Genomic DNA, 23,560 nt, shown 5'->3' with positions numbered 1-23,560 from the left:
GACAGGAGGAGGAAGAGACGGACAGGAGGAGGAAGAGACGGACAGGAGGAGGAAGAGACGGACAGGAGGAGGAAGAGACGGACAGGAGGAGGAAGAGACGGACAGGAGGAGGAAGAGACGGACAGGAGGAGGAAGAGACGGACAGGAGGAGGAAGAGACGGACAGGAGGAGGAAGAGACGGACAGGAGGAGGAAGAGACGGACAGGAGGAGGAAGAGACGGACAGGAGGAGGAAGAGACGGACAGGAGGAGGAAGAGACGGACAGGAGGAGGAAGAGACGGACAGGAGGAGGAAGAGACGGACAGGAGGAGGAAGAGACGGACAGGAGGAGGAAGAGACGGACAGGAGGAGGAAGAGACGGACAGGAGGAGGAAGAGACGGACAGGAGGAGGAAGAGACGGACAGGAGGAGGAAGAGACGGACAGGAGGAGGAAGAGACGGACAGGAGGAGGAAGAGACGGACAGGAGGAGGAAGAGACGGACAGGAGGAGGAAGAGACGGACAGGAGGAGGAAGAGACGGACAGGAGGAGGAAGAGACGGACAGGAGGAGGAAGAGACGGACAGGAGGAGGAAGAGACGGACAGGAGGAGGAAGAGACGGACAGGAGGAGGAAGAGACGGACAGGAGGAGGAAGAGACGGACAGGAGGAGGAAGAGACGGACAGGAGGAGGAAGAGACGGACAGGAGGAGAAGAGACGGACAGGAGGAGGAAGAGACGGACAGGAGGAGGAAGAGACGGACAGGAGGAGGAAGAGACGGACAGGAGGAGGAAGAGACGGACAGGAGGAGGAAGAGACGGACAGGAGGAGGAAGAGAGGGACAGGAGGAGGAAGAGGGGGAAAAGACGGACAGGAGGAGGAAGAGGGGGATGGGATGGGCAGGAGGATTAGGGAATACGAAGAAGGTGACAGGAGGGTGGAGGCAGTGGGTGTATTTGGTGGCCCCCCCCCCCCCCCTCACCCTGTGTCTGTCGGGCCCCCCCCCCCTCACCCTGTGTCTGTCGGGCCCCCCCCCCTCACCCTGTGTCTGCCGCCCCCCTCACCCTGTGTTTCTCGCCCTTGTACAGGATGACCCCCGGCAGAAGGTTCGTCTGAACACGTTCGGTTTCTTCACCAATGGTTACATGAATGTGACGGTCAGCGGCCTCTCTATAAAGGGCAATCACAACCTCCTGGAAGTCAGGAATTGGCTGGTGAGTGGGGGCGTCTGGGGGAGACGGGCGGGTGATTGGGGCATGTGGGTGAGTCCAGGCTGGGGGGCGTCTTGGGTGGGTGAGTGGGGGGTGTCCAGGGTGGGGTGAGGGGCATCTTTGGTGGGTGAGGGGGGGGGTGTCCAGGTTGGGGGTTGTCTTGGGTGGGTGAGTGGGGGGTGTCCAGGGTGGAGTGGGGGGTGTCTTGGGTGGGTGAGCGGGGGGTGTCCAGGGTAGGGTGGGGGTGTCTTGGGTGGGTGAGTGGGGGGTGTCCAGGGTGGGGTGAGGGGCATCTTTGGTGGGTGAGGGGGGGTGTCCAGGTTGGGGGTTGTCTTGGGTGGGTGAGTGGGGGGTGTCCAGGGTGGAGTGGGGGGTGTCTTGGGTGGGTGAGCGGGGTGTCTAGGGTGGGATGGGGGGGTTGTCCAGGGTTGGGTGGGGGGGCATCTTGGGTGGGTGAGCGGGGGGGTGTCCAGGGTAGGGTGGGGGTGTCTTGGGTGGGTGAGTGGGGGGTGTCCAGGGTAGGGTGGGGGGCATCTTGGGTGGGTGAGTGGGGGGTGTCCAGGGTGGGGTGGGGGGCATCTTGGGTGGGTGAGTGGGGGGTGTCCAGGGTGGGGTGGGGGGCATCTTGGGTAGGGTGGGGGGGTTGTCCAGGGTTGGGTGGGGGGGTTGTCCAGGGTAGGATGGGGGGGCATCTTGGGTGGGTGAGCGGGGGGTGTCCAGGGTAGGGTGGGGGGGGTGTCTTGGGTGGGTGAGTGGGGGGTGTCTTGGGTGGGTGAGTGGGGGGTGTCCAGGGTGGGGTGGGGGGCATCTTGGGTGGGTGAGCGGGGTGTCTGGGGCGGGGGTTATGGTCACAGGCTTCTCCTTGTTAACCCTTTTTCTTCCTATTCTCCTGCAGTTCGGGTTCAGTTTGGACCGGACCAAGAATGATGGATTCTCCACATATCTGGTGAGAGTCTGGGGGGGTCATGTACACCCTAAGCCTGACCCCGTCCCCTGCAGTAGTCTGTATAGCGCCCCCTCTGGTTCCTCCTCTGTCAGCTCTTCAGGCAGCATATTACAGCCTATAGGAATAGAGGTCACGTTTTGCCCTCATGCTTTATACTGCAGCTCTACTCCTCCTCTGTACGTGTTTCTGCTCTCCTCCTCCTCCTCATCAGATACCGTAGATACCGACATATACCGGTAACATTTTTTAAGCTAAAATTTTTAGCTTAACCCCTTAAGGCCCATTTTGGCCTTAAGGACTCGGCAAATAAAATTTTTATGTTTTCGTTTTTTCCTTCTCGCCTTCTAAACATCGTTACTCTCTTTTTTATATTTTCATATTTTCAATTTACATTTTTTATTGGGGGAGGGGGTTTTTCTAATTTTTTTTACTTTTTATTTTTACACTTTAATAGTCCCATAGGGTACTATCTATAGCAATCACTTGATTGCTGAGGCCATGTTCACACTACGGAATTCCACGGTGTGAACTTAACATTAGTGTGAATGGGTCTCCACGAGACCCGTTCACACTGCGGAATTTCCGCGGCGGACAATTCCGCCGCTGAAATTGTTCTGTGCAGAGAAAGAACATGTTCATTCTTTGCGCGGATTCCGCGAGCACTGCATAGCCATCAATGGTGAAGGCTCAGTGCCCCGCGGCCCTAGCGCCTAAGTAACCTCGGCGGCGGCCGCCAGGCGGAATCTCTGCTTGCGGAATTCAGCGAGCGGAGATTCCATAGTGTGAACGAACCCTAATGCTGTTCGGTGCTATGCATAGGACACAGCACTGATCAGTGTTATCGGTCGATCTGAGACCAGAGCAGAAGACCCGCGGAGGCAGCGGAGGCAGGTGAGGGGACCTCCAGCCGCCATGCTTGATGATCGGATCCCTGCTGCAGCGCTGCGGACGATCCGGTCATCCATTTTAGTGACCACACTGCAGCAGATGTATTGATTACGGCATCTGAGGGGTTAATGGCAGACATCAGCGCGATCGCTGATGTGACCCGTTACCGGCGGGTCCCTGGTTGCTGATAGCAGCCGTGACCTGCCGCGCATGAGACAAGGCCCAATGCTCGCGGTCATGTACAGGACGTAAATGTACATCCTAGTGCGCTAAGTACCACTGCACCAGGACATACATTTACGTCCTGCGTTGTTAAGGGGTTAAAGTCTGTCTGCGTGTTAGAGCGGCCGCTTTAAATCATGTAACTGCAGCGGCTTTTGTGGGGACAGAGTCTTGCCGCCGCCGCCGCTGCCTGATTCCCCCCCCCATCCCCATTTTTTAGGCTGCATGCACACCACGTTTTTGCAATATAGTTCCCGTAACAGGTTTTTGATGAAAAACGGATTCCTCAAAACCGGACTAATCTGTATCAAAACGTGCGAACAAATTTCAACCCGTATACGGCTAAAAACCATATACGGTTTGAAAAATGGTGTCCGGTTTCATCCGTTTTTTTAAGAAAAAAAAGTATACGTTTTTAACTTTTCACTCCTTTATGAATAAAGTTTCACTTGTTTGATTGAAATTCCAAGAAAAAAAACTGTGCAAAGCCAAAAACCGTATGGTGAAAACCGGATGGAACCGAACGCTAATACCGTTCTGTACGGTTCCCCTTGACTCCCATGTTAAATAAAATGTATACGGTTTCACCCGGACCAAAAACCGTGATAGGCTACAGTTTTGGGTACGGGTAAAAAAACTGGACAAAACCATATAAGACGCAAAACTGACTAAACCGGATGATGCGTTTGACGGTTTACAATGTTAAGTCAATGCATACGGTTTTCTATACGGTTCCGTATAACGGTTCCGGGAACTGTATAACAAAAACGTGGTGTGCGTGCAGCCTTACCCAAATTTCCTTGGACAGATGAGGGTACATGGTATACCGCGATAAATACGGTAATTGTTTTATCTTTTCTCTACAAGGACCAGGATATCCATGACTGTATCCTGAAGAAGATGGACAGTCGCCCCAAAGATGCCGCCCTCCTGCAGCTCAACTTCTCAGAGAAAAGGTGATGGATAATTCCCTGTGCAGACGTCCCTCGTGTTTCTGTTCCGTATATAAATGACGTTTATTTGTCTCCTATCAGCGTCTGTCTGAGCACGGCCGACGCCAACCTCCTGCCCCAAATCACCTTCACCATCCCCCCGAAAATCACCAAAGACTCTGCCCCTCAGAACTCGCCCGAGAAACCCCAGCCTACAGCAGCACATAAAGTGCGCAGAGACACAGGTAATGTACAGCAGAACATAGAGTTCAGAGACACAGGAAACACCAGTGCCTACAGCAGTATATAGAGCGTGCAGAGACTGGAAACACCAGAGCCTACAGCAGTATATAGAGCGTGCAGAGACTGGAAACACCAGAGCCTACAGCAGAACTAGAGTGCACAGAGACAGGAAACACCAGAGCCTACAGCAGTATATAGAGTGCAGAGACAGGAAACACCAGAGCCTACAGCAGAACTAGAGCGTGCAGAGACAGGAAACACCAGAGCCTACAGCAGTATATAGAGTGCGCAGAGACAGGAAACACCAGAGCCTACAGCAGTATATAGAGTGCAGAGACAGGAAACACCTGAGCCTACAGCAGCATATAGAGTGCAGAGACAGGAAACACCAGAGCCTACAGCAGAACATAGAGGGCGCAGAGACAGGAAACACCTGAGCCTACAGCAGCATATAGAGCGCAGAGACAGGAAACACCAGTGCCTACAGCAGAACATAGAGGGCGCAGAGACACAGGTAATGTACAGCAAAGCATAGGATCAATGTCCTCTCAGGTACTAGGTAGCCCTGCAGTGGCTGCCTGTTAAGGGGATCACTCTGGTGTCGCTTAAAACATAAACACAATTGCCGCCTCTACATGTTTCGCCGCCTCCGCGGCTTTCTCAAGAGGCAATGGTGGCAAGACCATTGCCACCATTGCCTCTTGAGAAAGCCGCGGAGGAGGCGAAACATGTAGAGGCGGCAATTGTGTTTATGTTTTAAGCGACACCAGAGTGATCCCCTTAACAGGCAGCCACTGCAGGGCTACCTAGTACCTGAGAGGACATTGATCCTATAGATGCACCCACTGACATATTTGGATCACATGGTTGTCAGTTTTAATCGTTTTTGTTGTGGGAACTATATTTTAATAAATATCAATAAAAGCTAATTTTTAAGGGGTAAGCAATAGGGGTTTACACCCCGGGCTTCGGCCTTGGGGTTTAGTTATTGAGTCTGATTTTGGCCCCTTACTACCCTAGGGTAATTTTTTCCATACAGCAAAGCATAGAGCGCGCAGAGATAGGAAACACCAGAGCCTACAGCAGTATATAGAGTGCAGAGACAGGAAACACCAGTGCCTACAGCAGAACATAGAGCGCAGAGACACAGAACACCAGAGCCTACAGCAGAACATAGAGCGCAGAGACACAGAACACCAGAGCCTACAGCAGAACATAGAGCGCAGAGACACAGAACACCAGAGCCTACAGCAGAACATAGAGGGCGCAGAGACAGGAAACACCTCAGCCTACAGCAGCATATAGAGCGCAGAGACAGGAAACACCAGTGCCTACAGCAGAACATAGAGCGCAGAGACAGATAAAACCAGAGCCTACAGCAGAACATAGAGCGCAGAGACACAGGTAACACCAGAGCCTACAGCAGAACATAGAGCGCAGAGACAGATAAAACCAGAGCCTACAGCAGAACATAGAGCGCAGAGACACAGGTAACACCAGAGCCTACAGCAGAACATAGAGGGCGCAGAGACAGGAAACACCTGAGCCTACAGCAGCATATAGAGCGCAGAGACAGGAAACACCAGTGCCTACAGCAGAACATAGAGCGCAGAGACAGGAAACACCAGTGCCTACAGCAGAACATAGAGGGCGCAGAGACACAGGTAATGTACAGCAAAGCATAGAGCGCGCAGAGATAGGAAACACCAGAGCCTACAGCAGAACATAGAGCGCACATATGAGCCCAGATGCACGGCTGCAGCGTTATTCTAACTTTACCTCTAATTAAGCAGATGCCAAAGATTCCAAGACAGAGAAGACAGAAGAGTCCAAACCGAATGCTAAGGTGAAGGATAATCCGGTCCCCGAGACCAAGACAGAGAAGGAGAAGGTGCAGAATGATCCGGGCCCCAAACCCAAAGAAGACGATAAGGGGGACCCCAAGCTGGAGAACAAGGAAGAACCTAAAGCCCCGCCCAAGGCGGACCCCAAAACTTCAAAAAGTGACGGCAAAGAGCAGCTGAAAAACTCAGTAAATTGACAGAAAATTATATTTTTTAAAGAGGGTTTCTGTCGTAACACTTTGATGCTGTATTGAAGTTGTCTCCAAACTGTGGACCTCCAGCTGTTGGAAAACTACAACTCCCAGCATGCCCGGACAGCCAGCGGCTGTCCGGGCATGCTGGGAGTTGTAGTTTTGCAACAACTGGAGGTCCACAGTTTCAAGACCACTGCTGCATTGTTAGCCCAAGCAATCAATGAGTCGGCCATATTGTTTTTCTTATTGTTAGTAGCGAGTTTACTAATGGGGTCTGTGTCTCCTGCAGTGTTATCCGATGATGGTGGATAAGGAGGTGGCCTCGTTTCAGGTACGTCGTGTATATGTGTATTTATATTATTAGCGATATATGGCGCTGAGCGACTGCCAGTCAGGCTTGCCGCTGCTGTGGTGTTTGTGTTCTTTTATTAAAGGGGTACTCTGGTGGGAAAAATAAATTGTTAAATCAACTGGTGCCAGAAAGTTATGCGGATTTGTAAATTACTTCTATATAAAAATATCAATCCTTCCAGTACTTATCAGCTGCTGTATGATCCACAGGAAGTTGTGTAGTTCTTTCCAGTCTGACCACAGTGCTCTCTGCTGACACCTCTGTCCATATCAGGAACTGTCCAGAGCAGCATAGGTTTGCTATAGGGATTTGCTCCTGCCCTTGACAGTTCCTGACACGGACAGAGGCGGCAGCAGAGAGCACTCTGGTCAGAAGTAGTTTACAGATCCTTATAACTTTCTGGCCCCAGTTGATTTGAAACAATTTGTTTTCCACCGGAGTACCCCTTTTAAAGGAGAACTCCGGTGGAAACGAGTAGAAAACAAATGTTGGTGCCAGAAAGTTAAAGAGATTTGTAAATTACTTTTATTAAAAAATCTTAATTCTTCCAGTACTTATTAGCTGCTATATAAGACAGAGAAATTTGGGAATTTCTTTCCAGTCTGATCACAGTGCTCTCTGCTGACACCTCTGTCCATGTCAGGAACTGTCCAGAGCAGGAACAAATCTCCATAGAAAACCTCTTCTACTCTGGACAGTTCCTGACATGGACAGAGGTGTCAGCAGAGAGCACTGTGGTCAGACTGGAAAGAACTACACAACTTCCCATGTAGCATACAGCAGCTGATAAGTACTGGAAGGATTAAGAGTTTTAAATAGGTAGAAGTGCAGGGAGAGCACACATGGGGAACTGTATCACCTATTGGCGTCTGCAGCAAGGTCCACGGGGACCTCCGGTACCAGTCTCCTGCGGGGTGCACGTACAAGATATGGAGTATGAAATAGAACAACAATAAGAAACTGACTGACTGGGAGAGCATGGTAAGTGAGCTATTACATCCCTGTTCACACTGGTGTGGTGCTGTGCGGTGTCCGTTACTGCCGTGGCGCCGTGTCTGCGGGAGGGTGCGGCCCATAGACTGGTTTGAGTGGCATTGGGGCCGCTCTGCCGGTGGGTCGTTCCCCCCCTGTGGGCATTGGTGTCGCGGCGGTGGTGGTCGCCGCCCGGTGCTGCGCCATTTTATGCTAGGGACGTTAGGGACCCGCTCTGGATAGGTGGCCTTGACGTGGCGAGTGGGCTTGTACTTTTTGATCAAAAATGTATAATAACAACCTGTTAGTTTTTGATATTATGCTGAGAAGCAATTAGATCATTATACAAGATTGTAGATGTGCACCATGTCTGTTTTTCTACCCGAATTCAAACAATAAGAAACGTCGGTGCACTCACCGCAAGGTTAAGACTGTCGCATCTCGGTGTCGGGTAGCCAGGTCACGGCATTCGGCGATGGTATTTTGTGGCGCTCAGAGGCTACGCCGGCAGTTTCGCACGTAAGTGCGTGCTTCTTCCGGCCTCAGTGAGGCCGGAAGAAGCACGCACTTACGTGCGAAACTGCCGGCGTAGCCTCTGAGCGCCACAAGATGCCAGTGCCGAATGCCGTGACCTGGCTACCCGACACCGAGATGCGACAGTCTTAACCTTGCGGTGAGTGCACCTACGTTTCTTATTGTTGTTTCATTTACAAATGTTTAACTTTCTGGCACCAGTTGATTTAAAAAAAAAATTTCCCCCCGGAGTTCCCCTTTAATCACTCTTCTCTTTCCTCAGTTCTCATTCAGCGTCAGTAAGCCGGAGTTGGAGGGACAGTACAGCCTCTATTTCCACAGCTGTGCCAGTGAGAACCGGCTGGACCATCCCTTCAGTCTGGAGGTGAGTGCCCCCCCCCCCCCCCCCCCGTCTCAGGATTGTTGGGGGTCCCTGTGGTGAGTTATAGGGTTCTTATTGATTCACCTTCCCTGTCATTCGCCCATTCATAGATCTCCATCACTGAGAAGAATCCTGACAGCTTCTTGTCTGCAGACGAGATCCCTCTGCCCAAGCTCTACATCTCCATGGCGCTCTTCTTCTTCATCTCCGGGCTGGTCTGGGTTCACATCCTCCGGAAGCGCAGGTTTAGTATTTGACTGATCATTTGCATTGTATTTCCTTACTAGTTATACACTAACCGTATTGTCTTTGGTAGAGTACAGGCAATCTCCAATAATCCATTGTGTGTACAGGATAAATCCAGAGAGGAAAGGGTTACAGAGCAAGGCAGCCATGCTCCCTAGAGCAGAGAGTCGGCAGAGTGAGGGAGGGGTCATCACAGTGCAGGCAAGAGAGGGACACGCCCCCTCCCTTTTGAGACAATTGAAAAGACATTGAGCAGCTGTAATATTATATTTTTTAGTGAATTATCGGTGATAGAGACATAATCACATGATCAGGATGAGGGACTGAGTAACATAAAACAGTTTATTTTTTATTTTATTTTTTGTGAGATCTGCTCGGTACGCTTTAATAATTTTATATAGACGTCATTTACAAATCTGTTTAACTTTCTGGCACCTTTTAGGTGTTATAGGGAACCTATCAGGTCCTGACAGATCAAGAGAACGTTCCAGTGCTGTTAGCTGGGCTCTCTGCAGACTCAGAAAATCAACTTAAAGGGGTACTCCAGCACTTAGACATCTTATCCCCTATCCAAAGGATAGGGGATAAGATGCCTGATCGTGGGGGTCCCGCTGCTGGGGACCCCCGTGATCTTGCACCCCGTTAAAATCAGTCCCCGGAGCGTGTTCGTTTCGGGTCTGATTACTGTCGACCACGGGCATTGTGGCGTCACGGCTCCGCCCCCATGTGACGTCACGCTCTGCCCCCTCAATGCAAGCCTATGGGAGGGGGCGTGACAGCTGTCACGCCCCCTCCCATAGGCTTGCATTGAGGGGGCGGAGCGTGACATCACACGGGGGCGGAGGTGTGACGTCACAATGCTCCGGCCCCGTGATCGACAGTAATCATACCCGTAGCGTCTTCGCTCCAGGGACTGATTTTAACAGGGTGCGGCGTGCAAGATCACGGGGGGGGTCCCCAGCAGCGGGACCCCCACGATCAGGCATCTTATCCCCTATCCTTTGGATAGGGGATAAGATGTCTAAGCGCCGGTGTACCCCTTTTAAAGGGGTACTCCGCTGCTCAGCGTTTGGAATTGTTCTGAATGCTTGAGCCGGCGGCGGGAGCTCATGACATCATAGTCCCGCCCCCTCATGACATCACGCCCCCTCCCATAAACTTCCATTGAGGGGGTGGGGCATGATGTCATGAGGGGGTGGGGCTATGACATCACAAGCTCCCAGCTCCAGCGTTGGGAACAGTTTGTTCCAATCGCTGAGCAGAGTACTCCTTTTATTGCTGTGACTGTGACCGTTCTGTCACTATGACCAGTCATGGCTGCCAGCAATAAAGGTGATTTTCAGCGTTGCGCCCCCTTCCACCAGTCAAACTTGATTGACAACCTGAGTGCGAGGCTTCTTTCTACACTCCGGCTGTCAATCACGTCTGAACAGAAGTGGGTGCGGCGTGCGGTGTCCGTGACTGTATAAACAAGGTAGATTTCCTGCTCTGCAGCGTTAGAGAATTCATGAGGCGTCTATTCTAGGTTATTCTCCTGACCAATCAGGTCCCAGGCCGATCTGAGAGGCGCCAGGGGACCTGACCTATTCCCCATTACAACCGTCTGTAATCTGCTCCTAATAGGTTTAAAGAGAACCTCTCGTGATCTTGTTAAATGTTATAATCCTCCCCGGTCACGGCCCCCATCATGATAACCCCCCCCCCCGGCCTTTATTTTTATTATTTGTTAGTTTTCTACCTTGATATTTCTCTGTATTTTCTGCTCAGTCTCAGATTCACAGACTGGGAAGGGGCGTTCCCCAGCAGGCGTGACATCATCTGAAGCCATACAGGGGAGAACTTCCTCCCTCACTCTGCTACACACAGCCCAGAGCAGAGATGAGCTATGATTGGCTAAGGCTGCACACACAACCCCCTCAGCATTTCCTGATTTTACACTTCTGCCAGGAAAGCAGGAGTCCAAAATCTGTGCAAGAGATGGGGGGGGGGGAATGTGCTCTGGACAAGTAGGGAGACACCTAGTGGCAGCTTTTTTAAACACAAATAAAACAGAAAAACTTACATTTGTTTTAACCAAAGTACATTAGAAAGATTTTTCTTTTTATTTACTATAAGGAGCGCAATAGCAAAAATTAGTTTTAAGGATAGTGCCCGTTTAAGCTGGCCTGACACTTCGGATAGGTGTCGGATGAACACATTACCGTTTTGTTGACAACTTCCTCCTACAATCCTTCCCCCCATACACATGCATGCTCAGATGCTCAGCGTGTGCACGTGTTCTACATGAGGGGAGGAAAGTCCTAGCAGATTCCTTCAATCAGACTACATGACATCCCGAGAACGAAGGGATCGGACATGGAAATACAATACACACAAGATGGTTCTCTGCTCGTGACAGATCTTCTGTGGTCATAGTCACCGACTGTTTGCCCATAACTGGTCGCAGCTGTAGTAATGTAGGGTAGGGTACTCTGGCGAATATCATCTTATCCCCTATCCAAAGGATAGAGGATAAGATGTCTGATCGCAGGGGTCCTGCTGCTAGGTACGCCACGCCCCCTCCATTCATGTCTATTGGAGGGGGCGTGGCAGCTGTAGTCCCCAGTCATCCGGCACGGAGCGGAGTTCACTCGGATGACCGGGGTGGCGCTCCGGAGATCGCGGGGGTCCCCAGTGGAGGGACCCCCGCGATCAGAGGTTTTTTGCCAGAGTACCCCTTTAAAGCAAAGTCACATGGGGCCTGACAGCAAGGACTCTGCTGGTGCATATTTAATTTCAGTCCTTAAGGCAGTGTTTTCCCAACCAGGGTGCCTCCAGCTGTTGCAAAACTACAACTCCCAGCATGTCAGAACAGCCTTTGACTGATCTAGAGCAGTGCTCTCTAACCTGTGGCACTCCAGTAATTGCAAAACTACAACGCCTGGCATGCTGGGAGTTGTGGTTTTACAAGAGCTGGAGAACACAATTGTAGTCTAATATGAGAGCGGTGGTTGTGGACTGTGTTGCCAGCAGATCATGTTTCGTTTGTGCTAACAATACAGCAGTGGTCTCCAAACTGTAGACCTCCAGATGTTGCAAAACTACAACTTCCAGCATGCCCGGACAGCCAACGGCTGTCCGGGCATGCTGGGAGTTGTAGTTTTGCAACATCTGGAGGTCTACAGTTTGGACATCTAGGTCTTAGGGCAGTGTTTCTAAACCAGGGTTCTTCCAGCTGTTGCAAAACTACAACTCCCAGCATGTCTGGCCAGCCAACGGCTCTCCAGGCATGCTGGGAGTTGTAGTTTTGCAACAGCGGGAGGCCCCCTGGTTGGGAAACACGGTGTTAAGAAGTTAATAAACCTTCCCTGATAAGAATTCTTTATCATATAGACGTACGTTCATCCTGTTGGACTGCGCCGCACCTGATAAAGTGAACAATGCCTCCACTAATCCACTGTAACACGAGTCTAAATCCGATAGCGGCATTGTCTCATTTCGCGGATTATCTGCGGCCGCTTTATTTCCCAGGTTTAGGCCGTTGTTGAGCTGCCGACTGACAAACGTGACCGCCATTGTGCACGCCCCGGTCACCTTCAAGCTCCGTGCACTGCTTGTAAAACCTTACTTATGGCAGCGCCAAGGCCGGGGTTATGTATGTTCGGTGATCTGGTATGGTTGCGCCAAATAAAGAAAAATATTTTTTTTTTTTGCCATTTACGTTTTTTTGATCCAGTTCAACCACTTTTGAGAGCACCTGTGCTGGATGGTCCATAGGTCTGGTGCCATACCTTGATAAATGAATGGCCGCTGATAAGTGCATAGTGATGGCTGCAGCGTGTGAAGAGTTAATAATCGCCGCTTTCTCTATTCCAGAAGTGACGTGTTCAAGATCCACTGGTTGATGGCGGCGTTGCCCTTCACCAAGTCCCTTTCTCTGGTGTTCCACACGGTAAGTTCTGGACACTCCGTTATACCGAAAACCACGGTAACTTCAGCTCACCGCGCACCTGCACGTGCTCCGCAAGCATCTCCGCCGTGCAGCACGGTGAGCCGGAGCACGTTATCTCTAGAGTCCAAGAAAAAGAAGATCCAGCTCAAGAAGAAATAGTCTTTAAAAATCAAAGAAATCTTTATTTAATAGTATGCAAAAGATAAGAGATGGGTGAACAGGTTCTAAAAACACGACTGACGCGTTTTGGACAATATGTCCTTTGTCAGTTGACTATAACGCAGGACATATTGTCTGAAATGCGTTTGGATTTTTAAGGACATCTTCACCCATTTATTTTTATTTTTAATCTTTTGTATGCATTTAATAAAGACCATATACAATTAATTATAATTTTTTTGGACAATATCCATGTGAGTCGGGTCGTCTTTTTCTTGGACTCCACTATACAGGGCGCGGGGGGGAGGGGGAGACGGCTTCAGCGTGTGATGATGTAAGAGAAGATGGTCCGCTCCGCAGCACGGCCTGAAACGGACTGCTGGTTAATTCTGCTTTTTTTTTGTCTTCAGATCGATTATCACTATATTGCGACTCAGGGATATCCGATCGAGGGCTGGGCGGTGGTTTATTACATCACTCATCTGTAAGTATAATCCATGTATGATGGGAATCTCTACTGAGCTCAATGTGGGGTGACTGCTCCCTAAATAACAATGCTCCTGTAGTTTGACCAGGTATCATCTATATTTATTAACTCGTTACTGATCCTTTATTGCATTTTACTCCAATGACATCCACTTGTAATGCACTGCTGGACAATTTATCACCTAGGGCAGTGGTCTTCAACCTGTGGACCTCCAGATGTTGCAAAACTACAACTCCCAGCATGCACGAACAGCCGTTGGCTGTCTGTGCATGCTGGGTGTTGTTGTTTTGCAACATCTGGAGGTCCACAGGTTGAAGACCACTGACCTAGGTATAAGTGTGTGATTGGGGGGGGGGGGGGACTGTCCACTGGGACCCCTTATGATTTTCTACCCGACAGTCAGCTCTCCTCGTGCACTGGGACCCCCCCTCCCCAAATGTTTTGTTGGGCGAAATTGTAAAAAACCAAACACCATTTCGCTGTCCCCTCCAACCTGCTTTTTGTCTCCTCGGCAGACGGCCGCGCAGGATGCCCAACAGCCAGTTTAGATTAGCGCAATTCATACTGCTGGCTGCGCGGATCCATATAGCAACATGCTGGAAGAGCCCAGTCCTGTCTATTGATAGAGTAGTTGATAGAGTTAATGATATTCTGATCTTTGAAAAAATTTACGCGGTTCGCGCCGACATGATGGCCTCCTACGAGAGGGTTTGGTCTCCTTGGATGTCATCCTCCTATTGCCCGGAGATTCGCCATACCTTATCTCTAACGTAATCACTGACAACACCCGTTCTGTTTTATTACCCTGCTGTCTGTTTTTGTCCACACATGCTCGACCCATGGACTTGTTTATTTTCCTCATTTGATTTTGCCTTTTTGTTGATTCGGGCTGCGTCCCGATACTTTTGCTTTACTTTGGTATTGCTACCTTCTTGCCTATTACAATAAAATTGGTTGATTTGACACTAAAAAACCAAACACCATTTTGCTAATTTGGGCATTTCATTTCTAGAGATGAGCGAACTTACAGTAAATTCGATTCGTCACGAACTTCTCGGCTCGGCAGTTGATGACTTATCCTGCCTAAATTAGTTCAGCTTTCAGGTGCTCCCGTGGGCTGGAAAAGGCGGATACAGTCCTAGGAGACTCTTTCCTAGGAATGTCTCCACCTTTTCCAGCCCACAGGAGCACCTGAAAGCTGAACTAATTTATGCAGGATAAGTCATCAACTGCCGAGCCGAGAAGTTCGTGACGAATCGAATTTACTGTAAGTTCGCTCATCTCTATTCATTTCCACACGGTGCACCTTGGGTATGTTTAAAATGTTTACATTGTCCTCTTCTGACCTCTAGAACACTTTTATTTTCCGTATACGCGGCTGTAATGAGGGTAATTTTTGTGCCTTGATCCATATTTTTTATTGGTACCACTTTTGTGTTGATGGCATTTTTTTATTTTATTTTTTCTATTTTTTTTTCTTTTATATGAAATGACCAAAATGAGCAACTATGGACTTTGTGTGGTGTTTTTATATTTTTTTATTTTTTTTTTAACGTGTACACCATTGACTGTATGGTTTAACTAATAGATTTTACTAGTTCAGACATTTCTGCACACGACAATACCACATATGTTTGTTTGTTTAAATTATTTTATTTGACAAATGTAAATAGGGGGGGGGGGGGTGATTCTAACTTTTATAAGAGAAGGGGCTTATTCACATTTATTACTGTTTTTGTTTTTTACTACATTTTAATCACCTTTTTAGTCGCCATAGGAGACTTTTTTACCTGCAATATTTCAATTTCATACACTGATCAATGCTGTGCCGTAGCATAGCATAGATCAGTGTGATCAGCGCTCCATTATTATCGGCGCTGCAGAGATGGAGCGCCGATTGGACAGGATTGAGGCAGGTAGGGATCCTCCACTCATCCTCAGCTGATAGGAACCCCGCGATTTTGGAGTGACCACTTCAGCTCTACTAAGCTACCAGCTACCGATTTACAGCATGTTTACTGTGCAATTAACTTTTAATTGCGGTGTCTAAGGGGATAGTGCCGGACTTCACCCTGGACGATATCTGGCATTAGCTGTGGGTCCTGATTGCTGAAAGCCGCCAGGCCGCCCCATAGACCGGCATAGGGTGTACAAATGTGCCCTTTGTCCTCTAGGGGTTAAAAACTGTAAATATGGAGAAATGGACAGAACATGGTCAGTCTCTTAGACTTCATATGATGCATTGAACTCGATTGATCCGGCATAGGGTACACTACTGTATACGTCGGAATATAAACTACAAAATGTTTATCGGAACGAATGTGAGCGCCTTTTATCCCGGCATCTTTGGAAGAAGAAGATGGCCAATAACTTATTGTGAAGAAAAGATGTCACTCCCTCGCAGCTGGTGCTCAAGTAGGAAGCCCAATCCTACTTAGCGCTCCAATATATGATGCAAAGAGTTTTATTTATACAGTCCTTAAATAAATTTACGTTTCGGCCCTACCAGGACCTTCATCAGAATTAGGGATCGACCGTTATCGATTTTTGTTTTTAGAGCCGATACCGATAATCTGTAAACTTTCAGGCCGATAGCCGATAACTTATACCAATATTCCGCTATAAGTTATCGGCTATTTCAGCGGGCACTTTAAATCTATGAACTGCAGCGGCTTTTGTGGGGCCAGAGACCACCGCCACTGCCGCCCGCTTCTCTCCCCCTGCCTGTCCTGGGGTCCTGAGTCTAACCACCACAGTTGCCCCATCACCTCCGCCCCCCCCCCCCCATCCTCTGCCCACATACCGCCGTGGCCCCCCCCCCCCATCCTCTGCCCACATACCGCTGCCGCCCCATGGGGGGAGGCAGCGGTATGTGGGCAGAGGATGGGGGGGGGGGGCGCGGCAGTATGTGGTCAGAGGATGGGGGGGAGGCAATGGGGCGGCGGCGGTATGTGGGCAGAGGATGGGGGGAGGCAATGGGGCGGCGGTGGTATGTGGCCAGAGGATGGGGAGGCAATGGGGCAGTGGCGGCAACGGTCGTCTCTGGCCGGGGGGCGGTGGGCGGGGCATTATGGGCATATTGCCGATACCGATAATGTCCAAAATCATGATTATTGGCCAAACCGATAATCGGTCGATTCCTAATCAGAATATTACAGGACTGGTGCGGAGAATAGAAGAATCGGCCAAGAGCCGTGTGAGGAGGTAGGTTGTAGCGTGGCTACATGCCACACCGCCACGCTACAACCTACCTCATCACACGGCTCTTGGCCGATTCTTCTCTTCTCCGCACCAGTCCTGTAAATACTGATGAAGGTCCTGGTAGGGCCGAAACCTTAATTTATTTAAGGACTGTATAAATAAAACTCTCTACATCATATATTAGAGCGCCAAGTTTTTCTTGAACAAGGCCAATAACTTCTTGTCACCCAGAGGTTCCAGTAAACATTGTGCAAAAGAGAAATAACTACGTGAAGTGGCAGAACCGTGTGACGGAGGCTTCAGGAGTCCTGGCTTGGGGCCTGCAGACCTTTTTGTAGACATAGAGATTGACTGCACAATTATAGGGCGAATGGGGGTCGTTCAGCACCTCAAGACCCCCAATAAGGTCATGGTACGAGCATCTTCAGGACAGGCCGGCTCTACATTGTGCAGATCCGTAGAAGAGCGGTGTCAGTTCAGAAGAGATTTACACATACAGCAGTCTTTATCAGGCACCATGGTGACCCATCTCCAGGGTCCTGACCCGACCCACTTCCTAGAGCAGTGGTCTTCAACCTGCGGACCTCCAGATGTTGCAAAACTACAACTCCCAGAATGCCCGGACAGCCAACGGCTGTCCGGGCATGCTGGGAGTTGTAGTTTTGCAACATCTGGAGGTCTGCAGGTTTAAGACCACTGGCCTTGAGGGTCACATCATTGTAGAGTTACCCTGATTGAACAATAGAGAACCTATGGGCAGTTCTGAGATAAAGTAAAAGACCAAGAAACAGCTGGGTAAAGAACGTAGCTCTAACGCCTGGATGGCTGAGACATGTTTGTTTTCTGTCTGAACAAGATAAATCCTTGAACATGGCCGAAGGGCCGGTTATGAAATACACCTTACAATAAACTTTCTATCAGAGCCTTGTTTCTTGTATAAACCAAAGTGCATTGGGTGTTATTTGAGTATTAGTTCGGTCAACAATATAGATCCAGAATTAACCGTAGGCTTTTTCCCTGACAGGCTGAAGGGGGCGCTGCTGTTCATCACCATCGCTCTCATTGGGACGGGCTGGGCCTTTGTCAAACACATCCTGTCCGATAAGGATAAGAAGATCTTTATGATTGTCATCCCGCTGCAGGTGAGGACAGTAGGACACGTGCCATCTTGTGTGATATAGTTATAAATATATTATGCAAGGATGGTCTTTTTTTTAATATTTAATGGGAGATTAGGCCAATAGAGCCAGGTAAAAAATGGAGAAACAGCAGTCAGAGGCAGTGACGTAGGCACAGAAATACAAAGTAAATCCTGCTCAGACACAGAAATACAAAGTAAATCCTGCTCAGACACAGAAATACAAAGTAAATCCTTCTCATCCAAGCAATAACTAAACAATATTTTCTCCATCTGTCTTCCAAATCTATACAGGTGACTTCCTACCAGTCACCCAACCAAACAGTGAACATTAATAATATGTTACTCACACAAATTTTTATTCTATAGAAGCTTCAAACCTCAGGATTCCAATTCCCAGAAGAGTTTTCCTCCCAGACTCTCCTTCAGAGTTATAATATTTTAAAGCCCAATTACAAGCTGTTTTCCACTGGGGGGGGGGGGGGGTTATGGAGGAAAGGCCCCGTTACCAACTAACCTGCCTGTCATTCCATAAAATCTAGGCCTTGGAAACAGACTTTACCGAAGTTCTAGATATTTTAACTATTTTCGGATTTTCCATATCTCACCCAGCTTTTCCTGGATGGGATATGTGCTTTCTAAAACCTGGTTGACTGGTATCTTGGGGTAATATAGCGATTCCGGACCGCCATACCTGTCACTGTCTTACTGATCTATACAGTGGAGCAAAAAAGTATTTAATCAGCCCCCAATTGTACAAGTTCTCCCCCTTATAAAGATGAGGCTGTAATTATCATCATAGGTTATAACCTCAACTATGAGACAGAATGAGAAAAAATCCATAAAATCACATTGTCTGATTATTAAAGAATTTATTTGTAAATTATGGTGGAAAATAAGTATTTGGTCACCTACAAACAAACAAGATTTCTGCCTCTCACAGACCTGTAACTTCTTCTATAAGAGTCTCCTCTGTCCTCCACTTGTTACCTGTATTAATGGCTCCTGTGTGAACTTGTTATCAGTAGAAAAGACACCTGTCCACAACCTCAAACAGTCACACTCCAAACTCCACTATGGCCAAGACCAAAGAGCTGGCGAAGGACACCAGAAACTAAATTGTAGACCTGCACCAGGCTGGGAAGACTGAATCTGCAATAGGCAAGCGGCTTGGTGTGTGGCATGGGGGGTGGAAACATTACGCTTTGGAGCTGTTTTTTAGCAACGAGACCAGAACGACTGATCCATGTAAAGGAAAGAATGAATGGGGCCATGTATCGTGAGATTTTGATTGAAATCCTCCTTCCATCAGCAAGAGCATTGAAGATGAAACGTGGCTGGGTCTTTCAGCATGACAATGAACCCAAACACATCACCTGGACAACGTAGGAGTGGCTTTGTAAGAAGCATTTCAAGGTCCTGGAGTAGCCTAACCAGTCTCCAGATCTCAACCCCATAGAAAACCTTTGGAGGGAGTTGAGTCTGTGTTGCCCAGCGACAGCCCCAAAACATCACTGCTCTAGAGGAGATCTGCATGGAGGAATGGTCCAAAATACCAGCAACAGTGTGTGAGAACCTTATGAAGACAGAAAACATGTCACCTCTGTCATTACCAACAAAGGGGATATAACTAAGTATTGAGAGGAAGTTTTCTTATTGACCAAACATGCTGCTCAAAAAAAATAAAGGGGACACTTAAACAACACAATGTAACTCCAAGTCACTGACACTTGTGTGAAATCCCACTGTCCACTCAGGAAGAACACTGATTGACAATCAATTTCACATGGAACAGACAACACGTGGAAATTATAGGCAATTAGCAAGACACCCCCCAATAAAGGAGTGGTTCTGCAGGTGGTGACCACAGACCACTTCTCAGTTCCTATGCTTCCTGGCTGATGTTTTGGTCACTTTTGAATGCTGGCGGTGCTTTCACTCTAGTGGTAGCAGGAGACGGAGTCTACAACCCACACAAGTGGCTCAGGTAGTGCAGCTCATCCAGGATGGCACATCAATGCGAGCTGTGGCAAAAAGCATTGCTGTGTCTGTCAGTGTAGTGTCCAGAGCATGGAGGCGCTACCAGGAGACAGGCCAGTACATCAGGAGACATGGAGGAGGCCGTAGGAAGGCAACAACCCAGCAGCAGGTCCGCTACCTCCGCCTTTTTGCAAGGAGTAGCAGGAGGAGCACTGCCAGAGCCCTGCAAAATGACCTCCAGCAGGACACAAATGTGCATGTGTCCACTCATATGGTCAGAAACAGACTCCATGAGGGTGGTATGAGGGCCCGACGTCCACAGGTGGGGGTTGTGCTTACAGCCCAACACCGTGCAGGACGTTTGGCATTTGCCAGAGAACACCAAGATTGGCAAATTCGCCACTGGCGCCTTGTGCTCTTCACAGATGAAAGCAGGTTCACACTGAGCACATGTGATGTGACAGAGTCTGGAGACGCCGCGGAGAACATTCTGCTGCCTGCAACATCCTCCAGCATGTACGGTTTGGCAGTGGGTCAGTAATGGTGTGGCGTGGCATTTCTTTGGGGGGGCCGCACAGCCCTCCATGTGCTTGCCAGAGGTAGCCTGACTGCCATTAGGTACCGAGATGAGACCCTCAGACCCCTTGTGAGACCATATGCTGGTGCGGTTGGCCCTGGGTTCCTCCTAATACAAGACAATGCAAGACCTCATGTGGCTGGAGTGTGTCAGCAGTTCCTACAAGAGGAAGGCATTGATACTATGGACTGGCCGGCCGTTCCCCTGAATCCGATTGAGCACATCTGGGACGTCTCGCTCCATCCACCACAGACTGTCCAGGAGTTGGCGGATGCTTTAGTCCAGGTCTGGGAGGACATCCCTCAGAAGACCATCCTCCACCTCATCAGGATCATGCCCAGGCGTTGTAGGGAGGTCATACGGGCACGTGGAGGCCACACACACTACTGAGCCTCATTGGGACTTGTATTAAGGACATTACATAAAGTTGGATGAGCCTGTAGTGGGGTTTTCCTCTGTTATTTTGAGTGACTCCATATCCAGACCTCCAGGGGGTGATGATTTCCATTGATAATTGTTGGTGATTTTGTTGTCAGCAAATTCAACTATGTAAAGAGGAAAGGATTTCATACGATTAGTTCATTCATTCAGATCTACGATGTGTTATCGCAGTGTTCACTTTATTTTTTTTGAGCAGTGTACTTATTTTCCACCATAATTTGCAAATAAATTCTTTAATAATCAGACAATGTGATTTATGGATTTTTCTCATTCTGTCTCATAGTTGAGGTTATAACCTATGATGGAAATTACAGCCTCATCTTTATAAGGGGGAGAACTTGTACAATTGGGGGCTGACTAAATACTTTTTTTGCCCCAGTGTGTGTGTGTGTGTGATAGATATATATATATAATATATATATTGTAAGGATTCCTCCTTGGGGATAGCTCTGGGATCGTCCTGGTCACTTGCCACGGGACACGTTTCCTCACAATAACACCACAGACCACAGTTCCGCATACAAGTCGGGCTCCTCGCAGCTTTATTTCCACAGGTTGCAGGTAAAACAAAAACCATAAACAGGAACAAAATAAAGTCCTAGAAGCGTCTGGTCACTGACTACACATATCAGCATGCCCTGACTACGAACTGGTGAGCTCAGCCAGTATAACGTGTCTCCTGCAACCTGTTATTCACAGTTCACACCACTTCTTGGACCACTCGCAGCGCCTTCTGCGTGTTACCTAAACAGGGTCCGAGTGTCTCCCCCTCTAACAGCCAGAATACTGTATCCAAGGGAGACCCCAACTATTCTGTTTCCTTTCCTTTTAAACACACTTCCCCTTCCTGATACCTCATTAATCAGGACACAGGTGGATTCTCCAGAGTTAGCAAGGGAAATACACCCTTTCCTCCCCAACCTGTGGTTCATGAGCTGTTACTAAACTACAACTCCCAGCATGCCCTGACAGCCTTCGGAAAAGGACTCAGTATAAACACTTGACCTACAACAAGTGACTCCAACAAAGGCCTAAATGATATCCTGAGCGGTGTCAGCCTGATGATATATGTTGGCACACATCAAAGAATAGCGTAGATGACAGCGAGCGGATCCTACAGATGACCTATGCAGCGCTATGTGTATATGTCACGGTCCTCTGTCCGGTAGATACGGCTATATTCACACAAGTGTAATACGAATCTCTAAAAGAGCCTGGATATTCACTTTCTCATTATATGATCCGAGTTTAGGCACAAAAGTTAAATCTTGAACATTGCGCAGACCATGTGGCGTTCTCTCCTGAGCCTAGAACAGATCAGTGTTGTTCTCTCCTGAGCCTAGAACAGATCAGTGTTGTTCTCTCCTGAGCCTAGAACAGATCAGTGTTGTTCTCTCCTGACCATAGAGCAGACCATGTGGTGTTCTCTCCTGAGCCTAGAACAGATCAGTGTTGTCCTCTCCTCACCATAGAACAGATCAGTGTTGTTCTCTCCTCACCATAGAACAGATCAGTGTTGTTCTCTCCTGACCATAGAACAGATCAGTGTTGTCCTCTCCTCACCATAGAACAGATCAGTGTTGTTCTCTCCTGATCATAGAACAGATCAGTGTTGTTCTCTCCTCACCATAGAACAGATCAGTGTTGTTCTCTCCTGACCATAGAACAGATCAGTGTTGTCCTCTCCTCACCATAGAACAGATCAGTGTTGTTCTCTCCTGATCATAGAACAGATCAGTGTTGTTCTCTCCTCACCATAGAACAGATCAGTGTTGTTCTCTCCTGATCATAGAACAGATCAGTGTTGTTCTCTCCTCACCATAGAACAGATCAGTGTTGTTCTCTCCTGACCATAGAACAGATCAGTGTTGTTCTCTCCTCACCATAGAACAGATCAGTGTTGTCCTCTCCTCACCATAGAACAGATCAGTGTTGTTCTCTCCTGACCATAGAACAGATCAGTGTTGTCCTCTCCTGACCATAGAACAGATCAGTGTTGTTCTCTCCTCACCATAGAACAGATCAGTGTTGTTCTCTCACACAATGGTGTAGATGTCTTTGGGGGTCTCTGGTCTCTGCACTTTTTAGACATGTATACAGTCTCCTTCTGTGTGATTTGGGTCTGGGTAGTTTGGGGTTAACGTCTCTTCTCTTGACAGGTTCTAGCTAATGTGGCATATATCATCATCGAGTCCACAGAGGAGGGGACGACAGATTCTGGGCTGTGGAAGGAGATCCTGTTCCTTGTGGACCTCATGTGTTGTGGCGCCATCTTGTTTCCTGTCATATGGTAATACATGGCAGTAATCTGCTCATCCCGCCGCTCACATCACGGTTCAGTGACCTGTAGTGAACCCTGTGCAGTTGTCACGACCTTCCCATCTGATCACTGTGAGATCACTGTATATGGATCTTCAGGACTGTATAGGGTAAACGTATTTACTTTCGTACCTATGGCGGTATATATCGCTCTGTGACACGTACGTGGAGATCCGTGTGTCTACAGAGACCAGATTATCAACTAAAGGTCCATTTTTAAGAGATTCACTCTTCATAGATTAAAGAAATGCGCCAAACCTTGATCACCGTCCATTTTGCACGTGAATGTGCTTCTTCCGGCTGAGCCATAAAATGCACATTCACGTGTGAACCGAACCTTGCTCAATGTTTTGTGTAACCTGCCTGTGCACCCACACGTATGATGTGTGAATAAAAGTCTGGA

General features: G+C 48.7%; 1 protein-coding gene across 1 annotated transcript in view; it reads left to right on the top strand.

The window, feature by feature from the left end:
* Positions 1-1,067: 1,067 nt before the first annotated feature.
* GPR107 (G protein-coupled receptor 107) overlaps positions 1,068-23,560 on the top strand; it is a gene marked incomplete at its 5' end in the record, with an annotated part of 48,736 nt that continues 26,243 nt past the window's right edge. The window contains 12 exon segments of the mRNA XM_056539580.1: positions 1,068-1,193; positions 2,086-2,136; positions 4,114-4,202; positions 4,281-4,423; positions 6,215-6,453; positions 6,749-6,790; positions 8,580-8,681; positions 8,789-8,922; positions 12,780-12,855; positions 13,425-13,498; positions 17,727-17,844; positions 22,998-23,128. Of these exon segments, the coding sequence (XP_056395555.1) occupies positions 1,068-1,193; positions 2,086-2,136; positions 4,114-4,202; positions 4,281-4,423; positions 6,215-6,453; positions 6,749-6,790; positions 8,580-8,681; positions 8,789-8,922; positions 12,780-12,855; positions 13,425-13,498; positions 17,727-17,844; positions 22,998-23,128 (1,325 nt within the window).

This window comes from Hyla sarda, chromosome 9 (genome assembly GCF_029499605.1).
Source record: "Hyla sarda isolate aHylSar1 chromosome 9, aHylSar1.hap1, whole genome shotgun sequence".
NCBI lineage: Eukaryota > Metazoa > Chordata > Amphibia > Anura > Hylidae > Hyla > Hyla sarda.
Note: the sequence above shows the minus strand (reverse complement) of the source record. Positions and strands in the feature narration are given on the sequence as shown.